Source organism: Strix aluco, chromosome 12 (assembly GCF_031877795.1).
Source record: "Strix aluco isolate bStrAlu1 chromosome 12, bStrAlu1.hap1, whole genome shotgun sequence".
Classification (NCBI taxonomy): Eukaryota; Metazoa; Chordata; class Aves; order Strigiformes; family Strigidae; genus Strix; species Strix aluco.
In genome coordinates this window covers 19,960,234-19,983,989 of record NC_133942.1, presented here as the reverse complement: position 1 = coordinate 19,983,989, position 23,756 = coordinate 19,960,234, and the positions used below count along the sequence as shown (strand labels likewise).

Below are 23,756 nucleotides of genomic sequence, written 5' to 3'. Positions count from 1 at the left end.
GGGACCGCGGAGACTCCCGGCCCGGCCGGGGACGCGCTGCCGGCGGCCACTGCCCCACGGGCCTCAGCTCCGCCACCCCGAAATTCCCGCCCGGAAGTGCCCGCCCGTCACCCGGGCAACAGCTCCCGCCCCCGAGCGCCCACTTCCGGCCACCGGCTGCCTCGGGAGCCAAGGGTTCGGGGCCCGCGGGGTGCAGGGCAGCGTGGGGTGCACACACGTGGGGTGCACACACATGGGGTGCAGGGCAGCGTGGGGTGCACACACATGGGGTGCAGGGCAGTTTGGGGTGCAGGGAAGCATGGGGTGCACACATGTGGGGTGCACACACGTGGGGTGCACGGCAGCGTGGGGTGCAGGGCACCGTGGGGCGCACACACGTGGGGTGCGCACACACGTGGGGTGCACACACGTGGGACGCAGGGCAGCGCAGGGTGCAGGCACATGAGATGCAGAGTGGTGTGGGGTGCACATAGGTGGGGTCTAGGGTAGCATGGGGTGCAGGGTGATGTGGGGCGCAGAGTGGGGTGTTTGGGATGCAGCGTGGGGTGCAAGGTGGTGTGGAGTACAGGCAGCATGGGGTGCAGGCACATCGGGCAGGCAGCTGGGGGGAACTGGGGCGCAGGGCACAAAATGCCCATTCAGGGCCACTCCGCAGCAGCAGCAGCACCCAGCCCCTGCGGGTGTTACCCACGTGGGGTGCGGATCCCTTGAGTAAACCCCTTAATGCCGGGGGGCACGAGGAGGTTTAGCTGGCCTTTAAGCAGTGGGATTTAGCTGGAGGATCCGGTGCCAGCACAGCATGGGAGCTTTCACAAGTCCCGTGCTCACAGGGAGTGGAAGCTGATGCTGCTGTGTAAGGGGGAGTGGGTTCGCCCAGGGCCAGGGACCGTGGGGAGGGGGATAACTGGCCAAGAGCTTCCCTAAGGGATCCAGCCACAACACCTTGGGGTGGGTCCCTCTTGGGGCTGCCACCCCTTCTAAAGATGTTTTTCCTGGGACAAAACACCCAGTTGGTGAAGCCAGGGGTTGTGCATGAGTCTGCAAAATGATTTAATCTACAATGAACATCATGGCCAGGATGCCCAGGTGGTCAGGGGAGTGCAGGTCCCCTCTGCCACCCCCATGCGGGGCCATTGGTCTGTTTGGGAGCCCCCACGCTGCTGATGTCCTCCTGTCACACACTGTCTTGCTCGCTGGGCTGCAGAAAAACATCCAACGAGCTGTAGAAGGGAGCTCTGCCTTGCACCAGGGCTGGCATGAGAAGGGGACGGGGAGGTCTCCAGTGGAGAGCAGCATGCGGTACCCCTGATCACGGTGGCATCACTCAGGATCTTGGCACAGGTCCCGGTTTTCCTTCCCCACTCCCCCCTGCCCTTCATCTGGCATCTTGTGCCTTCCTCCTCCTCCTCCTCCCTCCCTTGCAGCAGGGTCCCAACTCTGTTTGCAGGGCAGCCCTGTGGAAATGAAATCCGTAAATCCCAGTAGCATTACAAAACATGCCTTGTGTAAGCCCCTTCAGTCCTGCTCTGGTGCTTAGCCTGGCCCTGCCACCTCCCCAAAATCCCCATCGTGGTAAGAGCCTGGCTGAGCTCCTCTCCTGGGCTTGGGGAAGGAGCCATGCATAGCCCCATCCTCACTGCATCCTCGCCCAGCTCCTGCGATCTTGTGCCCAAAAAGAGTTAAGGCTGCAAGGGCTCCTCTGCCCCATGTAGCTTCAGCATGCTGGGATGTGGATGTCCCAAACCCCCTTGTTTTGCTGTCCCGCTGCACCCACGTGTGGGCTCAGCACAGTCCCTGTGGCATCCCGGGGCTTCCTTCCCTTGCAGGTCCACAGCATCACCCCAGGTGGGGACTGGGTTCCAGTTCCCAAAGCTCCAAGCAGGCAACCATCACTTGGGGGCATTGTGAAAATAAATATCTGACTATTTTTTTATTTTAAAAGCTGAAAGGGGCCCTGTATGGATGCTGGTTTGTGTGGCCTCATTGGGGAGGAGTTGGAGAGCCCCAGGTGGGACCAGCCCCAGGAGCATCCTCTGCTGTGGACCCATCCCCACAGCCAGAACCTGCCCATGTGGCCACATTCACAGTGGGACCTTGCCAGGCTTTTCGGGGCAGAAACTGGGGAAGAGACCTGGCCCCCTCGCCCCAGGGGAGCGGGCCGGGATGGCAGGCTGCCCACCACCTGCCTCTACCCCTGCTCCGTGCTAATGAGAGAGTTACACAACGAGAAGCTTTTATACTTTGTTAATCAGGTCCGGCATCCCAGCCCGCCCCTCCACGCACGCTCTGGCTGGCCAGCGGAGCCCCAACTCCCTCCTTCCCTCTTCTCAGCTGCCTTTTGTAATGTTTTAATGGGGTTTCTTGCCTGGGTTGTGCTGAATTAATTACAAAGCTGCAGTGAGTTGATGCCTTGTGACGGTCTAATCCCAACCCGGTGACTCTACAAAGCTTTCACCCAGCTTTCTTCCTGCTCCACTCCAGTCTCATTGTCCGTGCATCCGTCTCGGCCCCGTGCACTGACCCTCTGCAGACGGTTCAGCTTTTCCTCTCCCTGGTGAGTATCTGGGGCTTTTCTCACCCGAAATAACTGCATCAGAGACCGCCATCCAGCCCTCCCTTAACTTGGTGACTCCAAGACTGGGATTGCTTTTAGTGGCTGGAAAAAGGGGATGCCCATCCCTTCCCTGGGAGCTGGTGGGGAAGAGGATGCCCTTGAGAAGTGGTTGAGCTGGAGCCAAGCATCCCTCGCACAGCATGGGCTGAGAGTTGGTGCTATAGCCATCCAGGGGCAGGGTCAGGCACTGGAGGGAGGGTGAAGGCAGGCTTCCTTCTCCTCATGCATGGAAACAAGGTGTTTCACCCAGACTGTGTCACAAAGATGCCAAGAGGCTGGCGGTCCAACCTTGTAGCTGGCGATAAGCTCTGGCCTGGAGCAACAGGCGTTCAAGGGTTTGGGAAACACCTCGGGATAATGGGGCAGTAGAAATAAAAGGCAGCAAAAGCACGAGCTAGCTGCCCACCTGGCCAAAGCTGGGCACTCGCCTCTGCCCATACGAGGATGGTCTGAGATGAAATGGCACTGGGTGAGCGCATGGGGTTGGGGGTCCCCACGAGATGCTCCCAACCACTGGCGGAAAGGCAGACCTGGAAAAAAAGATGAAGGTGTCAGGTGATCAATACCCACATTTTTAAGCTGCTTTTGCAAACATCCCCAGTGTTTCTCAAAGCTGCTCAACTGCTGGCAGGTGGGCAGACACAGGCAGTATGTGATAGAGATGACGGTTGGGAGCCCCTGCCTGAGCAAGAGGGGCAGGGGATGGGGCACTGGCGGGCTGTGGAGGCCACTGGGATCCCCACTGCTGCTGATTCCTCCCTCCCTCTCCCAGTGTCCTGCGGCTGACGGAGGACAGAGGACGACATGTCTGCAGTTGTGAGTATTGTCCCTGCACTACCCCATCCCCAGCGTTCTGAGTATCACCCCCCTGTAGCGCTGGGACAGGGTGCGCCTCATTTCCCCAGCTGCTCTCCCACCCCCTTGGGTGCAGCCATGGAGGCTCTGCCCTTCCCCATAGCCCCCCATCCTCGGAGACCTGTGGTGGGGCCTGGAGTTGGGGGACTGGCTGGGGAAACCCCACATCCTCTCCTCACCCCCAGACGGGCACCTTCCGCATCGTCTCGGAGGAGGAGCAGGCCCTGCGCACCAAGCTGGAGCGCCTTACCACCAAGGACCACGGCCCTGTCTTCGGGAGGTGCGAGAAGATCCCCCCGCACACCCTGCAGAAGGTGAGGGTGGCTGCGGGGAGTGGGGGGCGGGTGCAGCCCAGGGCACCTGCTCCTTTCTGGGGGCCCGAGGAGACCTTCAATGGGCTCTTGTGTTGTGGGGTGGATGCACTTACTCCAGAGAGTCTCCGAGTAGAGGACCTGGGTGACCCTGCCCTCCCTGCACAGTATGCTGCAGCGAGCATCACTGCACCCCACCCACCTTTTGGGTGCCTAAATGACCCCTGGGGTGTTTTGGGGTGCACAGAGTGCATCACTGAACCACGCCTGCTCCCCTTTCCCCCCCCCCAGGCAAAGGATGAGCTGAACGAGACGGAGGAGCAGAGGGAGGCGGCGGTGAAGGAGCTGCGGGAGCTGGTGCAGGAGCGGGCGGGCGGCGAGGAGGTGTGCAAGGCGGTGGCCGAAAAGGTGGAGGGGCTGGACGACTCCTTCTTCCTCCGCTTCATCCGTGCCCGCAAGTTTGACATCCACAGGGCCTACGACCTGCTGAAAGGTGGGGAGGGGTCCTGTGCTGTGACAGCGGATGAGGACAGGGTTATCTGTCCCCCTGGCAGCTCCCAGCCCCATGCTGGAGCCTTCTAGCCTCTCGGTCTTGGCTGTGTCGGCAGAGCAGGACCCTAGCATGGGAAGGAGATGAGGAGAGAGGATAAATAGAAAAAGGCAAGGCTGGGGGCTCAAGATGCAGGGGAAAGGGTTGGGATGGGGAAGGAAATAAATGAGGGTGATACAAGGAATCCCGCAAAGCCAGGACATTCCCATTCCTTGCTAATTTACCAGACAAAATGGAAAAAAACCAAATGCGTTTGGCGGTGGCAGGCTGTTTCATTTGTACAGCAAACCCAGCTGGTTTGGGCTGCATCCCCTTGAGAAGCCCATACCCTATGCACACCCTATACATGCCCCATACACGCCCCTCTGTAACCCTGTAAGGAGCCAATCCTGCACCCACCCTGATGCTTCTGGGCATGGTGTCTGGTGGGCTCAGCACCCCTGGGACCCCTCGAGGGCTGGGAGCAGGTTGGGGGGCTTGGCACCCCCTCCTGGCACCTGTAGGGACAGAGGGGGAACAAAAGGGCAGCCTGGGAGGTGGCTGCTGGCAGGGACCTGCCTGGCTCTGTCTCCACTCTTCTTTGTGTTGGTCTGGGGGATAATGAGCTGTAATTATCAGTGCTGGCTCCCAGACGAGAGGTTTTGTTCGTCTGCATTTTCCCAGGACAAGATTCCTTATTTTGTGCTGCAGGGTGCCAAGGGAGGGGAGCTGGGGGATGTCACCCAAACGGGGAGGAAAGGGAGAAGAGAAATGAGGGGGGAAATGAGTTTATCTGCTCATTGAGGTGTTGGAGAGAAGGCAGGTGTGGGAAGACCCTGGCATGGGGAGAATAACACCAAGAATGCTGGGGCTGGGGCTGGTCTGCTGCTGAGCTCCTTTTTCCCACCTTTGGTGGAGGAGACCTGACCTGTGTGGTCCCCAGGCACAGCTGGTCCATAGCTCTTGGGCTCAGGACCAGCGTCTCACCATTGCCAGTCCATCCCATCTCTGGCAGCTCCCCCAGCTTCCCAAGGCCAGGTGAGCAGCTGTTGTCCTCCCCCATTTCTGCCTCTCTCCAGGCTACGTGAACTTCCGCCAGCAGTACCCCGAGCTCTTCGACAACCTGACCCCCGAGGCTGTGCGCAGCACCATCGAAGCCGGCTACCCCGGCATCCTGGCCAGCAGAGACAAGTACGGCCGGGTGGTGATGCTCTTCAACATCGAGAACTGGGATTACGAGGAGATCACCTTCGACGAGGTCAGCCCAGCTCAGCTGTTGCTCCCAGAGCAGTGTGATCCCACTCCTGGGCTTGTCCTGCTTGGCACGTCTGAGCGCAGCACCCCTTCCACACACATATGCATATGTCCACACACAGCCTCCAGCCATTCAAGTTGAAGTAAATCTTCAGCCCTTGGAATTTATCCTTCCAGGGAGCCTGAGAGAACATAATCCATCCCAAAGTGTTCCCCTTCCTTCCCCCTGATTCAGTGCAAGTCGCAGACCAAATTTGTATGTGCATCCCCCAGCCCAGGTAACACAAGGTGAAGAAAGGCACCATGATATTAAATCAAGGTGCTCTAGAAAGGAGGAACCTGCAGGGGAGAAGAGGAAACAGGCATAGGGCACAGAAAGGGCTTCTTGGTGAAGAGGTCTCCAAGCATGTAACTCACAAGTTATCCAAGCTCTGTTTTCTGCTCAGGCCTGAATTTGGTGGCAACATATCCTTGGTCCAGATCTGAGATGTGCCCACCTTTGCCCACCTTGAAAGGGGAACGTGGTGGTTGTTGAGCATCCCCCAACATGTCCTCCCTGCTCTGAAGTCCTGGGGCTGGCTCTGGCAAGCAGTCTGGAGTCAAGCAGACCCTGGCTAACGCTCCATGGGACTCTTCCTGGGAACCTCCTGGGGTCTATGGGAGGTGAGACCTAATACCAGACCCTGCTGTCTCCTCCCCATCAGATCCTTCGTGCCTATTGTGTTATCTTGGAGAAGCTGCTGGAAAACGACGAGACCCAAATCAATGGGTTCTGCATCATTGAGAACTTCAAGGGCTTCACCATGCAGCAGGCATCAGGGATCAAACCCTCTGAGCTCAAGAAGATGGTGGACATGCTGCAGGTGAGGTGGCAAAGTCTGTGCCCAGCAGTGGCAGGGCAGGCCCTGGGGGAGCAGAGAGCTCAGGGAAGGGTGAAGGCAGGGCTAGCAGGGTTTGGGATTGCCACCATACCGGCACCATAAGAAAGCATTGTGGAGAGGTTGTTCCCTGGCACATGCTCCTTCCCTTGCCAGCTAATTGGCTGAATCCTGCAAGATGGATCCAAGATGGATCCTACTTTTCCGGCCCCAGTTCCCTGCCCTCTCAAACGGCCAACCAGAAGCAGTACCACCACTCCTTGCAGCATCCTACAGCATGGCCTGGAGGCTTTCCCTCACCACTCTCTCAGCCCAGCCTGGTCCAGGCTGGACAGAGACTCACAGGCACTCCAGGATTTCTGCCCTTAGAGGCCAAAGACACTCAGGTCTCCCCAGGGAAGGAGGACAGCAGAGACGTGGTCCTTCTTGTGGAGTGGGAGCAACGAACCATCTGTGAGGCTCTTCAGCTTCCCTAGTGCTCCTGGGGTTGGGACAGCCGATCCTCTGGGTCAGAGCAAAAAAGGGGCTATCAAAGAGAGAAGGGGAGATGAGGCGAGGGGAGCTGTGACAGTGCCAGGGTGTCCACTGCTGCCCGCCTGGCTCCACATTGCCAGCACCCTTTGTAACCATCTGTGTCTGGGTTTGGGATCCTAGGACTCCTTCCCAGCGCGGTTCAAGGCCGTCCACTTCATCCACCAGCCCTGGTACTTCACTACCACCTACAATGTGGTCAAACCGTTCCTGAAGAGCAAACTGCTGGAGAGGGTGAGTGTGGGAAAGGGCCCTGAAGGCAGAGGCGTGTCCCTGGGTGAAACAGTGGCTGGGAAGGGTTGCCCAGGTCCTCTGCTGAGGGTCGCTCTCATGTCCCGCCAGGTCTTTGTGCATGGGGAGGAGCTGGAGTCCTTCTACCAGGAGATCGACGCTGACATCTTGCCAGCAGACTTTGGTGGCACCCTGCCCAAGTACGATGGCAAAGTAACTGCAGAGAAGCTCTTTGGACCCCGCATCGAGGCTGAAGACACGGCTCTCTAAACCTGGGTCTGCTCCCCATCCCCTGTAAAATAGGATCAGAGGTGGTCCTCTAACCCCAACCACCTCCTTACCGTAGCATTGGTTGAATGACTGCTCATGATGAAGCGCTCTGGGTGCATTGCTCCGTGCCTGTCCCTCCCCTCCCCAAACCTGGCAGCCTGGCAGCGGGCTGCCTGGCAGCCCTGTCCCTCCAGGGCAGAGCATCCTTCCCTCGGGAGCCAGCAGAGAAAGGAGGCCACCAGCCCTCTCCTGCAGCATGCCCTGAAGCTGTGTTGGGAGGACAAGGAGAGCGTCTGCTCTGGGAAGGGAGGGCTACAGCAAGGGAGAAATAAAGTGTTTAACAGCAGAGCTCTGGGGTTCCTTGTGGCATGTGACAAGGAATGGGGGTGCAGCTTTTTGGGCCCAGGCCCTGGCTGTGCTACTGGTTCTAAGGAGGCCAGGAATGTCTGCCCTTTGGCACAGGGACCAAGGAATCAGCCACCACCATCCTCCCTCCATCCCAGAACAAGCCCCACCCTGGCTGGGCAAGGACCCCCAATTCCCAGTCATCTGCTCTAATCAGGAAAAACAGCCCAAAAGATACAAACAAGAACCCAATCAGGGCCCCATGTGGAGCTGGCTCTGCCTAATTCCTGCTCAGCCAGGCAGGCAGGGAGGAGGAACAGAGGCTGCAGCAGCCACTATGACTGGGAGATGGATTTTAACCACAGACAGCAAAAGACAAGCAGAATATACCTTCTAAATCCTTCAAAAGCCTCAGCACAGCTGTTTCTCCTAGCACTGTGTCATGAGAGGGAGCTCAGTCAGGGAAGCCCCACCAAAACCCACTGATGGCAGAGGAGGGTCTTTGCCCAGCAAACAGAGCTGTGCCTGATGCTAATGCTAATTAGCCCTTGCTAATGTGGAGTCAAGCAGGACCGGGATGGTGGGGAGGGAGGCAGTCTGTTCTGGTTCATGGACCAGGCATCACCTCAAAGGAGCTGATCGGATACCTGTTTCCAGACCACCTTCTCCTCCCTTGGCCAGCTGTAGGCCTTGGAGAGGAGCAAGCTGCTGGTCTCTGCCCAGGTTACCTTCTTGTCAACCTGGTCCTGCAGCGTGCCCTGTCCCCCTTCCCAGCTCCGCAGCTACACACGGGCGCCTTTCATCAGTCAGAAGACCAGACCCCCACTCGAAGCCAGCCGAGGTGGAGGGTGCTGACAGGAGCCGCATTCATCAGGGCACTGGCTCAGGCTCAAACTAAACAGGACATTGGCTCCGAAGCTGTGTAGAGGATGGGGCCTGTCTGGGCAGAGGCAACTGGGGTTAAATCTGTTTTCTTCAGCCTCAGCAGCACAGCTAGTCCATGCATGGCGAGACCCAGCCTGAGGCTGTGCCAGCCTTGTGCGAGAGCCCAGAGGGAGAGCAAAAGGCACCTCTCTGCTGCCTTTGGCTCCTTACTGTGCAGTGCTCTCTGCAGGGCCGGGAAGCACCTGGAGCCATCCCAAGAAAACCACGTGTGATCCCTACAACTATCAGGCCAGTGCAAACACAACAGCACAGCTTGCTTGGGAGACAGAGCAATTGCAGCTCACTGGTAAAAACAGAAAAAGACAAAAAAAGCCCATATACACAGATGGGAGCACCACAGCACTGCCTCTGGGATTTGGATTGGGACAGTCACAGCTCTTGGGAAGTCCCTGTGGCTGCTCACCACTGCTGGGACAAACCATCAGCCAGGCACTTGCTTTGACAGGGAGACAGAGAACAGCACAGCAAACAGAGCAGGGACCGTGTTCCATGCAGGCCTCAGCTTCCCTTCAGAGTGATTCTGACAAAGCCAGGAAAGAGTTTTGAAGTAGATCTAACAGCTAAATCGCAATGGTTAATAAACCAGAGATGGAGCCCAAAACGCTGCCTCCCACAGAGCAGTTCTCATTACAGGGGAAAAGCAGCGACAGTCCTGGCCTGGCTCAGCCACCCGAACAGCTCACCAGTCCCAGTTACCCTCCACATCTGTCTCACTTGGTCTGTAGGTTGAAAAAACACACACCAGTGAGGTCTTAGTGTCAGTCAAGTAGTGCTTTTAGCAGGGCTTTTCTATGCCCTGGGCTCAAAGATGTCAGTGTCCTGGCCAGAGATGCTGTTGTGTGTTTCTTCTGCCAGCAGCTGAAAGATTAGGAAATCCACTCACTCTCATGTAGGGAAAAATAACAGATGATGATTTCTGCAGAAACACAAGCAAAAGCTTTTGCCGCAAGCTCCAGCAAAGCTACTGTCCCAGAGGAGAGTCCTTCCCTGTGCTGCAGGAAGGGCCACAGCTAAGCCCTAGATCCTGCTTTGGCTCTTAGTCCTGGCACAGCTGTAGGTCTGGCTCTGAAGGATTCCTCCAGCCAGCGACCTAGTGGTCCTGGGAGAACCTGGGGCCTGACACAGGGCTGTCACAACCAAAACCAGCCCTTCTTCAGTATTTTCAGTGCAGACATTCAGCTTTTTAAGCTGATGCCATCTCTGTTCTCCACTGGAGTGGCACCAAGGACCTCTCTTCACCAGAAGACAAAGAGCAACCAGGATAGGCTTGAGCATCACTAGTGCTGATGCACATGCTGTAACACTGTACACAGACACAACATGTAGCACTGACTTCAATAAGTCATTTATTTTTAAATAAAGAAATCCCACTGAATCAAAGATAACAAAATTACATTTTGTTTTGCAATGACCTCCATTTTACACCACACAGAAGAACAAAAATTAAAGAAAAAAATCAAAGACATTGTTTTATATATATTTATATATATAATTTTAAAGGTAAACATCAGCAGATATAGAAAAATTGCATTGCTAGTTGCAAATCATCGCCCCTGCAGCTGTCAGTTCCAGAGAATCTGACTCAGAACATGGCAGCAGGGAGGGTGTCTCAGTATACAAGCTTTTTCAGGGCACTATTTAGAGGTGGTTTCAGAGTACAGTTTGCCAATTTGAAAATATTTTCATAGTAAACTGCTCACCAAGAACACTAGAAGTCACTGAGCCTGTTCTAACACAGCTGTATGGGCAAAACAAGAAGGGCACAGGTCTGTTTTTCCTGAGCTTTCCACACACCTCTTCAGCTTGGGATTTTCAGAGACAGGTTATGCTTTCTCAAGAAGAATGTCTAGTGATCTGTCAACTGAGAATTATGGTCAAGCTGTCAAGTAACACAATGAGAAAACATGCTCCTTTGGAAAGTTGCTGACTTGGGCTAAGCAGTAGGGTTTGGTTATATCAGACACAAGTGGGTTTTGTTTGGGGTTTTTTTAAGACTTCCCAGTTGTCAGGAGCCATGAGAAGGGTCAACATCCCAGTTGAGCTATAGTGGAGATCCTAGAAGAAAGTTCTGTATCTAATCAAAGCTCTTGCATGACCAGAGATGGACAATGCGAGCTTGTCATTCAGACAGAAGCAAAAAGGCTTTGTGTAGAGCCAACTTGAGGGATCAGGCTCTTTACTGGCATTAAAGCTACCTGTGTTAGGCAAGGCCCTTGGGTCAGAAGGAAAGAAAAGCCTTTATCCACAAGTGATGCAGGGCTGGAACTTTTGGAGAGTGTTATGAGAGCCAGCCTGATAAATGCCACCCTGGATTGCAGTGTTTGTGTCCATTGATTAACCAGCAAAACCAAGAATACAGATGTTCAGAATGCAACTGTTCAGGATAACCCTAGAAACCCTTCCCCCATAGCGTGGAAAGCTGGGAACTGCTTTGATTCACTGACAGCACTTATGCCTAAGCTCCCCCAACAACTGAGAAAGTCCAGGCCAGTGTAACAGACACTCCCAGCGATAAAAGGGGTACAGTTACAAGGCACCCCTCCCTTGGGCTGGTGTTGCTCTGAGGCATTCTAAGCTTAGAGAAAACTCAGAAAGTCTTCACACCAAGAAGGGCTGTTTGTTTCTCACCTAGAAACCATGAAGGAGACACTGCTTTAAGTCACTGTGGCTCCAGGACCTGCTCAACCAACAGACCCACCTAAGAAGTAAGGACACATGGAACATGACTCAAGCCAGAAACAAGATGCTCTTCACAACAAATAACTTATAAATGCAGCACAAGGCCAGGGTCTTTTCTGGTCTCCTGGAAAAAGACTGTGAAGAATTTCAATAAGCTCCAGACAGGCATAATATTTCTAGAAAAACCTGGAAGCAATCCAGGTGACTAAACTGCTTGGTAATTAAGTCCTGAAGTTGCTACTCTCTGCTCTTTTTTTTTTTTTTTGAAACGTACTCACTTAGGCAACCTACCTCCAGCTACACTGCTGGAAAATTAATAGACACAAGAACTTTGAGACTGTAAGGTAACAAGTCACATATTAAGCAAAGCAAACCCTCCTTCTATGACTCAGTCCCTACAGCTAGAGGAGCAGAGAGCTGAAAGCAATCCACTGCTTATATACATTTTATTTTAAGCCTTGAAATAGACTGTAGCTAGTTGCACGCTGCCCACAAAGGTCCTTTAAGTCAGCATGCACTTTTACAGTGTATGTCGCCAGAGCTGTCTCTCTACCTAGGGTCTGAAAATTCATTTACTAAAAAGCCAAGCCCCAGAAGTTCTGATAGAGCTGTTACTGAAGTCTCTAGATATGCTGATGTCAAGGGAGGAGGAGAAAAAGGGCAAGGCACCACGTGTCAAAGGGCTGTGGTCTAGGAACTTGTGACATACCCAGGACAGATGAGACACGGGTAGCTTGGCTAAATTCAGTACTGGAGCTAGTAGTTCCCAACATCTTTGCTCAATGCCCTGTCTTTATAACCTAGAGCTTCATAAACGGAAACTGCAGAAAAATGCTCAGGAAAGAGACTGCAGGGAAGTTCAAGCGTCTGTCTTTACCGTGACAACACAACACTGCCAGACCCATCTGAAAAGACCTTCGATTTAGAAGCTAACCAAGGGACTGTTAAAAATGCTGGCAGATCTGATGTAGTGGAAGCTCCAAGTTCCTTGTGTTCAGTAAGAGCAAGTCCCAGCTGCTCACCTACAATCTTCAGGTGTCTCCAGACACTGATAAAGGTGACAGTTGGACCAGCCTAACCATCAAAGAGTAACAGTTCTGCAACTTGCTATCTGATTGAGAGAGTCCTCGGGGTTCAAGTGCTACTCACATCCAGTGACAGGAAAGAGGTGTGTACACTCTGCTAATGCTTTTTCTAATCCCAGTTTGAAACTAAGTGGAGCACATAACAGATTCATCATGCTGTAATCTTGAACTGCAACATCAGACTACATGTAATGATCTACAAGTGCACACTTCAACAGCCTCATGTATCTTGATAAGAGATGAAAAAGACAACTTCATCTCTAAGATTAAAAACTTAGATTGCATTTAAGGTTGAGTTCACTGGGCAAATGAAAACCACTGACCCACATCGCAAGACTACCATTGCCTTCTTCTGGGAGAGAAGAGTATTGCAGATGAGGACTGGGCAAAGTCCCATGCATCCTGGGGTACTGGCACTAGGTATCAGTTGCCAGTCACTGTCAGCAGCAAGATTTAATACACAATTCCTTTGTTTGAAGGTCTTTAGATAACATGCACTGCAGATTAACTTTCTCCTCTCCCACTTCCTTAAGATCTCTAAGTTACTGCTGCAAGTCTGACACCATGAGTCTTGCTTTGAAAGCAGCATCAAATTGGGCAAGATGGAGAGAATAGGTTTTTTTTCCTCACTGCTTCCACCTACAACAAGCTTAGTAAGCTGAACCTCAGCTCCAGAAACCTTGCACAAACAACTCATGACAAAAGCTCTTCCCCAAAGAGGCTAGAATTATCTGATCAAGTCACAAGTGGTTTGAACAACTGTAGATGCAAGTGCAAAAACAGGTCAGAAGAGCAAGATGGAGACGCATATCACTTCTGTGATGAGTTTCAGAAAGTCCACAGCATCGGCACTTCCGAAGTATGAAGGCTTGGGTTGCGTGATAGGAAGGAGTATTCCTCAAAAAGATCCTCTGACTTTAAAGAAAAAAAAATCTCTATATGATTAGAGAAAGCTACAGCTCCTGCTACTTTGAGAATTGCTCAGTTGCTCACCTTATTTTAGGAGACTTGGTTAAAAATGGGTCATTAACTGACTGGCTATCTGCTGTAGTGAAATTAGTTTGAAACAAAGGTACATTTGACAAGAAGGTAGCTTCCTCCTACCTCAGAAATAGGAAACACCGTTTGAAAGCCTGGTCTGTCAAGAATGATCATCTTTACAAAATGGAAGGAGGAAAGTTTTTTCCAAGAAAAAGCTTCCCAGGACAAAGCTCCGCTTTCAGAGAGACTGGCATGACTTGGCCAAAAAGCAGAGGCAAACCACTTGCTTTGCCTCATTGCAGCATTAACCTTCCCAGACAGAACCCAGCCAGTTCTCACCCTCCTGACTTTCATGTTCTGGGCCAGTCAACAACTGAACTGTTCTGTCAGTCTGGGGTCCTGGGGAAGGAGGCAGAGCTTCAGCCACTTGGGGAGCTGGGCAGAGCACCCCTGTTTTTGATAATACTCTCAAGTTGAGGAAGGCAGATATTTTGCTCTCAAAGGAGGTCAGATGCACACTGACATTTCTTTCATAGGTATCCACACGTTGGGTCATATGATGGGCTCTTCACCTCCACAGTGGTATTGGTACCAAGGACAACTTCTGCTCCTCTAGAGCTGTCTGAAGTTGATACTCAGCACAGCAAAGCAGGATTGAGAAAGGACACATGAAGCACACGATGGGCAGTTCTGTTTCAAGGCAGACAGCCATGACCTGTGGAAGCTACAGCTGTAGTATACTATGAAAGTCAAAACACTTCTAAAGTTGTAACCCACTGGAGATAAAAACCATATTCCCCCTACACACCTAAATTTATACTGTATCTATTTGATGTGTACAAGTGTTGTTTACACTCCACTTCTGTTGAAGTGAGAAGATATTTAAGTCATATCCAATGAATATTACATGAACAGCTACTTAAGCAAAAATCTGAAATGTCTTTTATGACAGATTTTAGTGATATACAGATGCAGTATGAATAAGAAGATAACAACATAGAGACAAGATATCCATCAGCTAAGAATATCCTCGCTAACTGATGCCCTAAAATAGTTCTTAAGGAACAGCCACAAGCATGGCCAAGTCTTGCTATAGCTTTACTTGGTCACATCTTTTCTTTGAAGAAAAAAGGAAACCTGGATTTACTATCAAGGAGAATGTGCAGATATCCACAGTTCATTATAACAGGCCAAGGTATCTGGCCTAAGGCAAATGAAAGGAATTTCCTGATATGATAATGCACCTTTGCTACAGTAGTTAATTATTGCTTTATTAAAACAAAATCCCACCTCTCCAACCTACTGAAGTTCAGGGACAGGGCAGTCCAGAAGGCTTGTTCCCCTATATTATCAGGCTGAAGTCTTGCAGCTTGTTTCACCCTTAAGCTATAAACTAAAGCGCCTGGAACATGGACCAAGGCTGAAGCAGTAAAGTGCTAACTGATGTGGGAAGTGTGACAGGAAAAGAACTTCACTGACACTGATAAAGAAGTCCTAAGGATGGATTAACAAGACTACGATATTGACAGAACAAACAGTAAAAAAAAGATTGACCACAAAGTTTCAGTCTCCAGATTGTCATGGGACAACTTTCCTTCTGGGGGATAGACTAGAGTCTTTAATAATCATCTTGGCACAGACTATAACAGCCACTTGAGGGAAAAGCACAAGTGAGTAGGCATCTTTCCTGCAAACAGCTTTCACACTTCACTTTACACATTAATCTAGAAGATAATGTCTGGGTGTGGAAAAGGAATTAAAGTGAGGAAGAGCCCAGTGTCTTACTGGAGCCAGTAATCCTACAGCATTCACATAGATATAGTAGAAGTAGTTAGCCATGCAAAGATATCATTTTAGTTGCACAGGGCTAGAGACATCCAGTTCCCCATCAACTGTAAGGCAAGTCATGTGTCTGAAAACCATTTGATGCTTTGAAAGTTAAGGGGAAGAATTTTTGTGTAATTTACCATGACATAAGGGGAGTAAATCTAAATAGATACCTTCCCCCTCAACAAATTAATCTCTAACAGAGTACATAATTCTCTATGAAATATTCTTAAAAACAGACTGAGCTCACAGAAAGATCCTACAGATTCTTAATCACAGGGTTTCTGATGGAAGCCAGAGCCAGCTTTAAAAAGCCCTGGGTCAAATAAAAAAATCCAGTGCTAAAAAGATGGCTACATTTAAAAAGAGGCAAAGATGACAAGAAGGTGACTGATGTAGTCTTGGTGCGAGAACATGTTTACATAGAAACATTAACTGGTATTACCAGCCTGCAGCTTTTCTCTACCTGGAGTCCCAGCATAAAGACACCCCAATCCAAAGACAGCTGAAGCATGAAAAGTTATGTATTTTTAAACCGATTGACTTGTGTAAGTGCATTCCTAGGAAGTAAAAGGCTCCCTTGAGATGGTGCAAGGCTGGAACTCCACTTGCAGTCAAACATCTGTTTTTCCAAGCCACATTTCAGTGGCTTACAGACTGAACCACTCACCAGCTTGTAGCTTAATACAGGGTTTTTCCAGCACCAGGACAGAGGAGAGCAGAGCCATAGTTACCCTGTCATCTACACCTAAACAAATGCTGCAGATCAAGTCTGTCCAGCAGATGAAGGGATTTTGACATTTGAAACTTCTGCTATATTAAAGCAAGCAGTCTTTAGCTCAGTAACCCTGTAACAAGTCACAGTCAATCTTAATTCTTCAAGCAGAGCAGTAAATTACAAACCCAAGTGACTATATATGCAAAGATGCTCTGACCAGATATTAACCTCTGCTTTAACTCCACTTTGGAAGAAAACATTGCGATCAAACCCCAGCCATAGGATATACCAAGGAGAATGAAAACCTGAAGCAGCAGGTGAGGGAACAAGATGTTCCCAAAGGGGGAGATATACTGAAGTGATCCAGAGTCTTTGGGTCAATTACTCCTGGCCAGATACAGCCTGCTCTGTGTCTGAGCAGTGAGACTTTGTCTTCTCCCATTGGCAGATGGCATTGGCATACTGTACCACAAGCTTATCCATCCAGGTAAGAGGTTCTGGGAATAGTACAGACCCCTCAAAAAATCCCAGGTGGCCTCCATGAAGGGGCAGCACATGCATGACATTTTCCCGTTTCTCTGTAAAACAAAGAGGCACAAAGTTCCAGAAAGTTACCATCTTTGGAGGTGAGAATGAAACCATCTTAAGTTGTGATAATCAATATCCTTGGCATAGCATCTGAACTAGAGGAGCAATCATGTGTAGGAAGCAGAAATGCACTGACAAAGGCCATGGCTACTTTGAAGTCCAAGGCACATAGCCTTACTGCTTCACAGAACAGGACAGTCTGCAGGAACCAATCCCAGCCAGTACAAGAAAATGCCCAAGAAATGCTGCTGGTTGGGGCCCTGCAGCAATATGCATATTGTCATAAGAATGCTCACTCTTTAACAAATGAACATCTTTAACTCATGTACACTGGAACTAGGACTGTTAGCGTCATGTCAAGCTCCACTAAAGCTCTGACAGTACATCAGCCACCTTGTTCCATGCATAGTGAGAAAATCCCTGCGCTTGCTTCTCTTTGGAAGCAGCTGTGGATAAACTCGGCTCACAACACTTAACCAGGAAAAGAATTAACCCTGCTTCCCTTCCTGTGCACCCTCTATTTGTGTGACAGAGCAGCAGGCAGCTCCCTCTTCTGAGCTTCTAAAGGTAATTTATTTTTCTTGGCTGAAGATGGCTCACAGAACTCCTTTCAGGGGAGAGATCCTAGCTCAGTACCAAACAGCCATGCATGTGCCCCCCTCCCCCATCAGCAAAGGGGGCTGTTCATCTGTACTTGATCAAGGCTATCACTATAACAACCACCTTTCTACTAAATCTCAGTGAGGAATGAAGACACAAGGAAGCATTTTTCCATTCAAGAATGTAACCTGAATGTAACCTGCTGGCTATCAACACAAGCCACAACTGCAGAAGGTGCCTGAAAGGACTCAAGTTCTTCCTGCTCAAGGTTAGCCTTGTTAGTTCTAACAACTGGTGATTTAAAGAGGCTTAGTACACTTCCCACAGGATTACAGATGTAAGGAGGCAAGTCAAGCTCCTTTGAAGTCATGGATCATTATGTGATAAGGAAGCTGCAGGTACACAAATATGCACAGCTGGAGGAGACTGCTTCAACATACCTGAAAGAGCTCTTGGAATTGAAAGAAGACTCTCATGCACAAGGGGGTCATCAGCAGCATTAACCAACAGAAGAGGAACATAGATCTGCAACAAGAAAGATGGCAGAAAAGGAAAAACCAGTAAGAGATTGGTATTTAAGTTTCAGTCTACCAACTGTAAAAGCATCTTAGCTTAACTCAATTAAGACACCTTATTTCAGAACTGCCCTGTACCTGCAGAAGCATCAGAAAAGCAGAAAAGAGTTGAAATTTAAAAACTGGGGGCTCTTCATCAATGGAGTACTTTGCAGCACTTTTTTTTTTTCTTCAACTCAATTGTATGAAAGGGGCAGGGATGCATCTGAGCAAATACATATCAAGTCACAAACCTTCCCCATTCTCAGAATTCAGATAAGCTACACCCTTTTTTGCTCTGTATTGCTTTGCACATCAGGAAACTAGTGCCAGCTCTGTTATGGACACCTTGGTTAAAGTCCAGGAAACTCCCTTGGAACATCTCCATCTTCTGACTCAATTGATCAAGGAGGAATTAATCTTCCAGTTCCACTTCTGCAAAACTTTGGTTTGCTAAGCATCTGCCTGCAAAATAGCATCCTGAGTCTCTTCCACAGCATCTAGTAAGTCTTTCTTCCTTGAATCTGCAGGCTCTGTGCCACCACCCATTTCTCACCTTATCCTCATACACTCAGAACAGTTCAGCTGAATGCATGGCTTTCGCTAGATCTCTTGCATGCTACTACCAGAGTTATAAGCTCTTAAGAGCCCAGAGCATTTAGCCCCAGTATTAGAGGTAGGAAGAATTGAAATCCCAGTCCAATATACTGTGTCTGATTATTTCTGAAAATCCCAGCTAAGACAGCTGGGTCTAGGTATCAACAATAGAAGCCATGGTAGATTTCCTCTCCTGTGAGAAAATGAAGGTACAAGAGCAGTCTATTGCAAGAGCTTACCCTGTGCAAATAATGCAGGCAGCTTTCTTCTTCATAGTATTCCTTCAGGGAACCGTAGCCATGGAACTTCCTGAAAGAGAAGACTGTCACTGCAATCATCTGCTTCTAGTAGTCATGTGACTCTTACTTTCCAGTGAGGACATATATGCAGAGATAGGAATGATGCCTCAGTTTTCATGGACAATGCTTTTTTTCTACCCAGTGTCTCTGCAAAACTCACTTCTGGCAGCATATGCCTTTATGCTTTTGGTGCTTACTCAAACATTGTGATGGCATGGTCAAGGTAAACATGCAAGCTGAAGTCTAGCAGCCTTCAGGGCGTTTCTTTTAAAGTATCCCACTTCACTTAAGGAATAGTACATATGGAAGGAATAAAAAGTTATGATCTTGTTCATCTTTACCTGAAAGACTTTTCAGATACAAAGCCAACACAGTTTATGAACCTCAAACATACTGGACAGAAGGGCCTGCCTACAAGCCATCCAGAATTCACCATGGTTCCAGTTCTTTGCCAAATCCTTAGCACTCCATCCTAAACCAAGAATTCAGTGAACCTATACTCAAGTGATGATTTTTTTTTTTTGACCTAAGAGACAACACAGTTGTTGGCCCAAACCAGAAAGGCCTCAGGGATGAGGGACAAGTAGGGAGACTTCCCTAGGAATGGCTTTTAAAAAGCAGCCAGCAATACTCCCAGTCTGTCAAGTGTTATAGCTGTATAGCTGACAGTTTACAGCCTCATTTTGGAAAGGTGTAAATGTTTGATACAGAACATGCCATGGTATGAACACTGCCACTGAAGAATGTGCTATGTTATTTTCAAGGACATGGACAGTAACAGGCTACTGCTTAATAAAGCAGAGAGCTTAATTTAGGTGTTTGTATGACAAGTAAAAAAGGTTGTATTATCTCAGTCAACTCTAATGTTTATTGAGAAAGGAGTAGTGATTTTTGGGGAGAAGGTTGTTTGAGTTTTTTTTCCTAAATTCAAGCAGGGTTAAGTACATTCATGAGCAGTTCTGAACTGCTTTCCACATTCTGCACTGGTTTTTGCTAGAGCTTGCAGCAGAGCTGGCATGTTCCTACATTACTGAAGGCTGCAGGGTCAGATTTACTGATAAATGCCTCCTGGATGATTTTACAGAAGTAGTGACTGTCTATAGTAAGGTTTTTTTGTTCCTGATAAGTTTTATTCGATGTGAAGGCAAGGAAGAATTTCTGAGGTTGTCAGCATTGTATTTCAGCAGATTCCTACAAGCACAGCAAGGGGCTTGCAAGAGCAGCACTTGAAAGAGAAGGTACTTTCAGAGATCTACACAGGATCAGAGAATCACCCTTCATACCTCATAACGTTATCATCAATCTGCATAAGGGATGTTGCTGTATAGAGTTTGCTCAGATCAGCATCTGACAGGCTTTGTGGCTTCTTCATGTGATCTCCAAAAAGAGCTTGCCTGAAAGAGTAACATCAAGAAAAACATCTAAATAACACAAGGGCAGCAAAGCCATGACCTGTTCAAGGACAACTAAGTTTACAAAGTCTGACAAGATAAGAATAGAAGTGGGCTATATATACACACGAGGCTTTCTTGGGAACAAGCATAGCTTATTTCTCCACCTCCCTTTGCAGCAAGGCATAACAGAAACCCTAGCAGCTTCTTTATAGAAAAAATGTTTTCCTGCTCTACTGCATGAGGGGCCTTTAAAAAGAATCTTCCCAGAACAGAACATGCTAGGGGTATTTGGAACAGAGGCTGGGTTTGAGGGAGGGTCCTTTGGCTTCAGACCAAACCCGTGGGTGGCTCGGGTGACAGCACTAGCAGTCCTGGGCACAGCATCTCCTTCCCCATCTGGTCCCAAAGTCTCCCCAGCACAGATATTAGGTTAGCTCACACGGAAATTACTTGGGGCATTACCTTAGCAGAAAGCTATTTACTAAGGACACTTGTCATAATTAGTTATCGCTCTCAGGAGAGGATTTGTTTCTTTACCAGAACAAACTGCTCCCCTAACAAATAGAACAAAAGCTGCAAGTTGGAAAGGGGTTTTTATTCCCTTTCAGAGGCAGCTGCAGGGCAGAGCAGGAGGGAAGCTAGGTTTGATTTGGGGGCTGCCTTAGAGCACAAGTGATTATGGAAAAAAGTTTACTTAACAGATTCACCTTCAAGCCAGTACTGTTTTTTTCTGGGTTATAAATTTAAGTACCTTTTAATGGGGGCTTACCTAACTTCACATGTTAAATTTTGTCAAGGTGTCTAAATATTTATCAATCTGGAATGAATTATGTGGATCATCCTACATGTCAGCTGTCCTAATTCCTTCTAGAACTGTTTCATATGGCACAGGAGCATAAACAATGAACCAAAAGTTTGCAAGTGACACATGCTCTTAATTGGAATGGGTCTTACACATTCCCCTCTTTTTCCCTTGAGTCAGGCAACTTCAAATATACACAGATGAGGTACTTACACATTTATTGCCCTAGAAAGAAGTACCGAGAGAAATTCTGATGGAAGAAACAACAAATTGAGCATGTCACCTGTTTAATACACACATTCCCTTGATATGCAAGAGCCACAGATCACAACAGCAGCACAGGGATCCTACAAGTATACTTGCACTCCAGGAAGAGCAACACTAAGTATTTTGCTGGCTACATGCTCTTTCTAGAGGAACAGCTAGAAGCCAGAGCTACAGTTTGACTATTTGCTTATTTGATAAGCAGCAGCCCCATACAGCAGATCCTGAAGATTAATCCTACCTCAGGTAGGTGGCAGAACAAGAGGCTCCTTGAATAGGGAATTCTTTGGCTAGAAGTGAAACAGATGCAGAATACTCCACTTTGAAGTCTAATTGAAATGTTTTCCTGCGCACATCTTGTTTATTCATCAAGCAAGCCTCCTTGGAAGGCAAAAAGACAACAAAGCCTGCTTTCTTCTAACAAGATCACTAAAGCTTATTTGTAAATTTTACAGTATATGAATGAGATTGGGCTCCCCTTCTCTGTTGGTTCATCTAAAGACCACCAAGCAAGAAACTGGTGCATAATCTTTCAGGAGTCCTATTTTAAAGGACAAAGACAACAAATCCAATATAGCAATTAAACTGATAGTATTAATTTGGTCAAGTGATGTACTGCAGTACCTGTGAGAAAGGATGATCTTCTTCATGTTGTCTGCCATGAGGAAGTTATAAAATCTTCTGCATTGATCCCACTGCATGAAGGTTTCCTGTGCCCTAAAAAAACCACACAGCAGAACAATCAAAGCTGTTAATGGAGGTCTTGAAAGAACAGATTAATACACTGTAACATCTTATGGCAGCCTAGAGGCTATGTAAACAAATCTCCAGGCCTTCTCTGTCACGGCTTAACCTTTTCCAGGAAATGACCTCCACTTTGATGAAGTTTGGTAGTATCAGAAAACAGAGCTGCAGTCTCATTTTGCACAACACAATTAGCTGTTTTGATCAGAGCATTTAAGAGCCATCAGTCAAGATCTGCAACACTGACAAGAAGATTTTAGTATCCCTTTTCATGAATTGGATGTGATTTATGTAATGGGACTACCAAGGAAAGGACTAAAATCTGTTGCTGAGAAAAGTGTTGTCTATTGTGTATATTAGCTCTGCAGAGGAAATAATTTGTGCAGATGTTTCCAATGTGTACAGACACTATTATTGTTTTAGCTTCACTGGCAGAAGCTGTAGAAATAAATACTACTTGCAGCTGCAAGTGGCATCTGAGTTGAAGTCTTTACCTATTCTCAAAGCAGAAAAGCACTTCATAGCTTATCTGTTGTTAAAACAGAATTAAAGTAATCCAGACTTCTGCAAGCTCTGCCAGATACCAGCACTCCTTTGCTATGCAGGGTCATGGCCAGGTTATAGCTTTACTCTTAGCAGGTTTGCTGTTACTGAGGAAACACACTATCATTTACTGAGCAACTTGAGAATGCTGGGAGAAGTTTCAGCTACTGAAGTACTCCTACCATTTAAACATTAACATACAATGAGAACACTACAGCAGATTTAGCATGACCTCCCAAGCCACAACCTGTAAGTGCCCTACCAGAGCAAAAGCAAACTATGTTTTCTTGTAGTAAGCCATGCTGGAGTATGGAATTTAAGAAAACCAAACAATTACCTTATCTTTTTGTCTACCAGACTATACCTACCATGTCTATACCAGGGCAAGGGAATGAAGGAAAAGGGGAAGATGCACATTTCTTCACAAAACACTTTCCAAACAAACCTATTAAGTTATTACAAGACATTTGAAGCTAAAGCTGCTACATTTCCCTGCAGTTCCTGTAGTGTACAGTAGTATTCCTAATATGAAGAGCTGGAAGCACTAAAAAAAAAGCAGCTTCTGGTATTTTGAGGACTGCACAGGGTTCAGAGCCCAAGACTCTCCCCACAGCCTGTAGCTATGGTAAAGATGCATTCCACGAGATCAAGAAGCAGAATCAAGCCTGTGCAGGCAGAGATTAAGGAATAAGGAGACATGTCCCTGTTTAGCCTCAGGGAACAAATTCCCCAGACTCTGTGTTAATTCATTAAACTAAGTCTCATTCTTCTGGCAGATTGCAGTATTGCTGCTACTTTTTTGTGCCCGTCTACGGGACTCACACTTAATGCTCTGGAAGGGCTTTCATATTTCAGATTCACCTTGCTCACCACTACTTTTTTCCTTCACTTCTAAAGTTATTTGGGGGATAAAGGCTGTACAAGCTAATACACGAAAAAAATGGAATTGCAAACTAACTGGTCATGTCTATCAGGGTAATCCACTTTCATGTAGCCCTGAGGGATAAGGCCAGCTATTTTAACCTACCAGACCAAACCCAGGAAGGCTAAGGCTTAATCATTCCACCTGGAGCTACTTTGTACCTCCTCCCTCCCACTCCTATAACCAGGGCACAAGGCCCTCCCTATCCTGTCTTTGACTTAGTAGCTATTTACTGATGTTGCTTTCCCCCAGCTCTTCAGCTAATTAGCCTTTGAAGCAGTAGTAGGTATTAGGTAGGGAGACACAAGATCTGAAAAGCCTTCCTGCTGATTGCCCGGTAATGCATAGCAGATGTTTTGACTGGATATTTGCTAGTAGATGTTTACCCAGCAGGTG

At 48.6% G+C, this 23,756-nt stretch overlaps 2 protein-coding genes across 5 annotated transcripts in view; one reads left to right on the top strand and one right to left on the bottom strand.

The window, feature by feature from the left end:
* Nucleotides 1–2,282: 2,282 nt before the first annotated feature.
* RLBP1 (retinaldehyde binding protein 1) lies at nucleotides 2,283–7,821 on the top strand. The gene is made up of 8 exons (XM_074837757.1): nucleotides 2,283–2,554; nucleotides 3,387–3,430; nucleotides 3,655–3,783; nucleotides 4,072–4,273; nucleotides 5,389–5,567; nucleotides 6,268–6,426; nucleotides 7,096–7,206; nucleotides 7,315–7,821. The coding sequence occupies exons 2-8, from the start codon at nucleotides 3,419–3,421 to the stop codon at nucleotides 7,471–7,473; spliced, it is 951 nt and encodes a 316-aa protein (XP_074693858.1). The 5' UTR covers nucleotides 2,283–2,554; nucleotides 3,387–3,418; the 3' UTR covers nucleotides 7,474–7,821.
* Nucleotides 7,822–10,086: 2,265 nt separating this feature from the next.
* The window catches only part of ABHD2 (abhydrolase domain containing 2, acylglycerol lipase), a 43,141-nt gene continuing 29,471 nt past the window's right edge, over nucleotides 10,087–23,756 (bottom strand). For all 4 annotated transcript variants that reach the window (XM_074837752.1, XM_074837754.1, XM_074837755.1 and 1 more), the window contains 5 exons: nucleotides 21,776–21,868; nucleotides 19,975–20,085; nucleotides 18,632–18,701; nucleotides 17,682–17,766; nucleotides 10,087–16,631 (listed from right to left, as the gene is read on the bottom strand). In XM_074837752.1, the coding sequence (XP_074693853.1) occupies nucleotides 16,435–16,631; nucleotides 17,682–17,766; nucleotides 18,632–18,701; nucleotides 19,975–20,085; nucleotides 21,776–21,868 (556 nt within the window). In that variant the 3' untranslated portion in view covers nucleotides 10,087–16,434. The remainder of the gene's footprint in view (nucleotides 16,632–17,681; nucleotides 17,767–18,631; nucleotides 18,702–19,974; nucleotides 20,086–21,775; nucleotides 21,869–23,756) is intronic.